At 45.6% G+C, this 327-nt stretch overlaps 1 protein-coding gene across 1 annotated transcript in view; it reads left to right on the top strand.

Annotated features, from left to right (window-relative positions):
• LOC125502546 (transcription elongation regulator 1-like) overlaps positions 1-327 on the top strand; it is a gene marked incomplete in the record, with an annotated part of 8881 nt that overhangs the window by 6605 nt on the left and 1949 nt on the right. The window contains 2 exon segments of the mRNA XM_048661035.1: positions 4-170; positions 231-327. Coding sequence (XP_048516992.1) covers positions 4-170; positions 231-327 — 264 coding nt within the window.

Here is a 327-nt window from a genome sequence, read left to right as displayed (position 1 = left end):
GAAAATTGGATTCAGACCCCCGTTACAAGGCGGTCGACTCTCACGGTATGCGAGAGGATTGGTTCAGAGAATACTGCAAGATCTTGAAGGAGGAGAAGAGGCGCCGTAAAGAAGAACGGGAAAAGGAGAAGACCAAGGAGAAACATAAGAAGAAGGACAAGGAACGGAAGGTATGTGAACTGCCCGTTGATTTTTTTACGTGATGTACGATTAAATAAATGGTGTTTCAGCGCGACAAGGACAAGGATGGAAAGGAATCGAAGAGTGATGGACCTAAAGAAGAACCAATGGAAGTCGATAAAAAGGAGCAGAGTGTCGACGAAGGTG

Source organism: Dendroctonus ponderosae, unplaced genomic scaffold (assembly GCF_020466585.1).
Source record: "Dendroctonus ponderosae isolate FM_Combo_2020 unplaced genomic scaffold, Dpon_F_20191213v2 Dpon_F_20191213_1, whole genome shotgun sequence".
NCBI classification, from domain to species: Eukaryota; Metazoa; Arthropoda; class Insecta; order Coleoptera; family Curculionidae; genus Dendroctonus; species Dendroctonus ponderosae.
The sequence above is the reverse complement of the archived record's forward strand: the minus strand, read 5'-3'. Positions and strand labels throughout refer to the sequence as shown.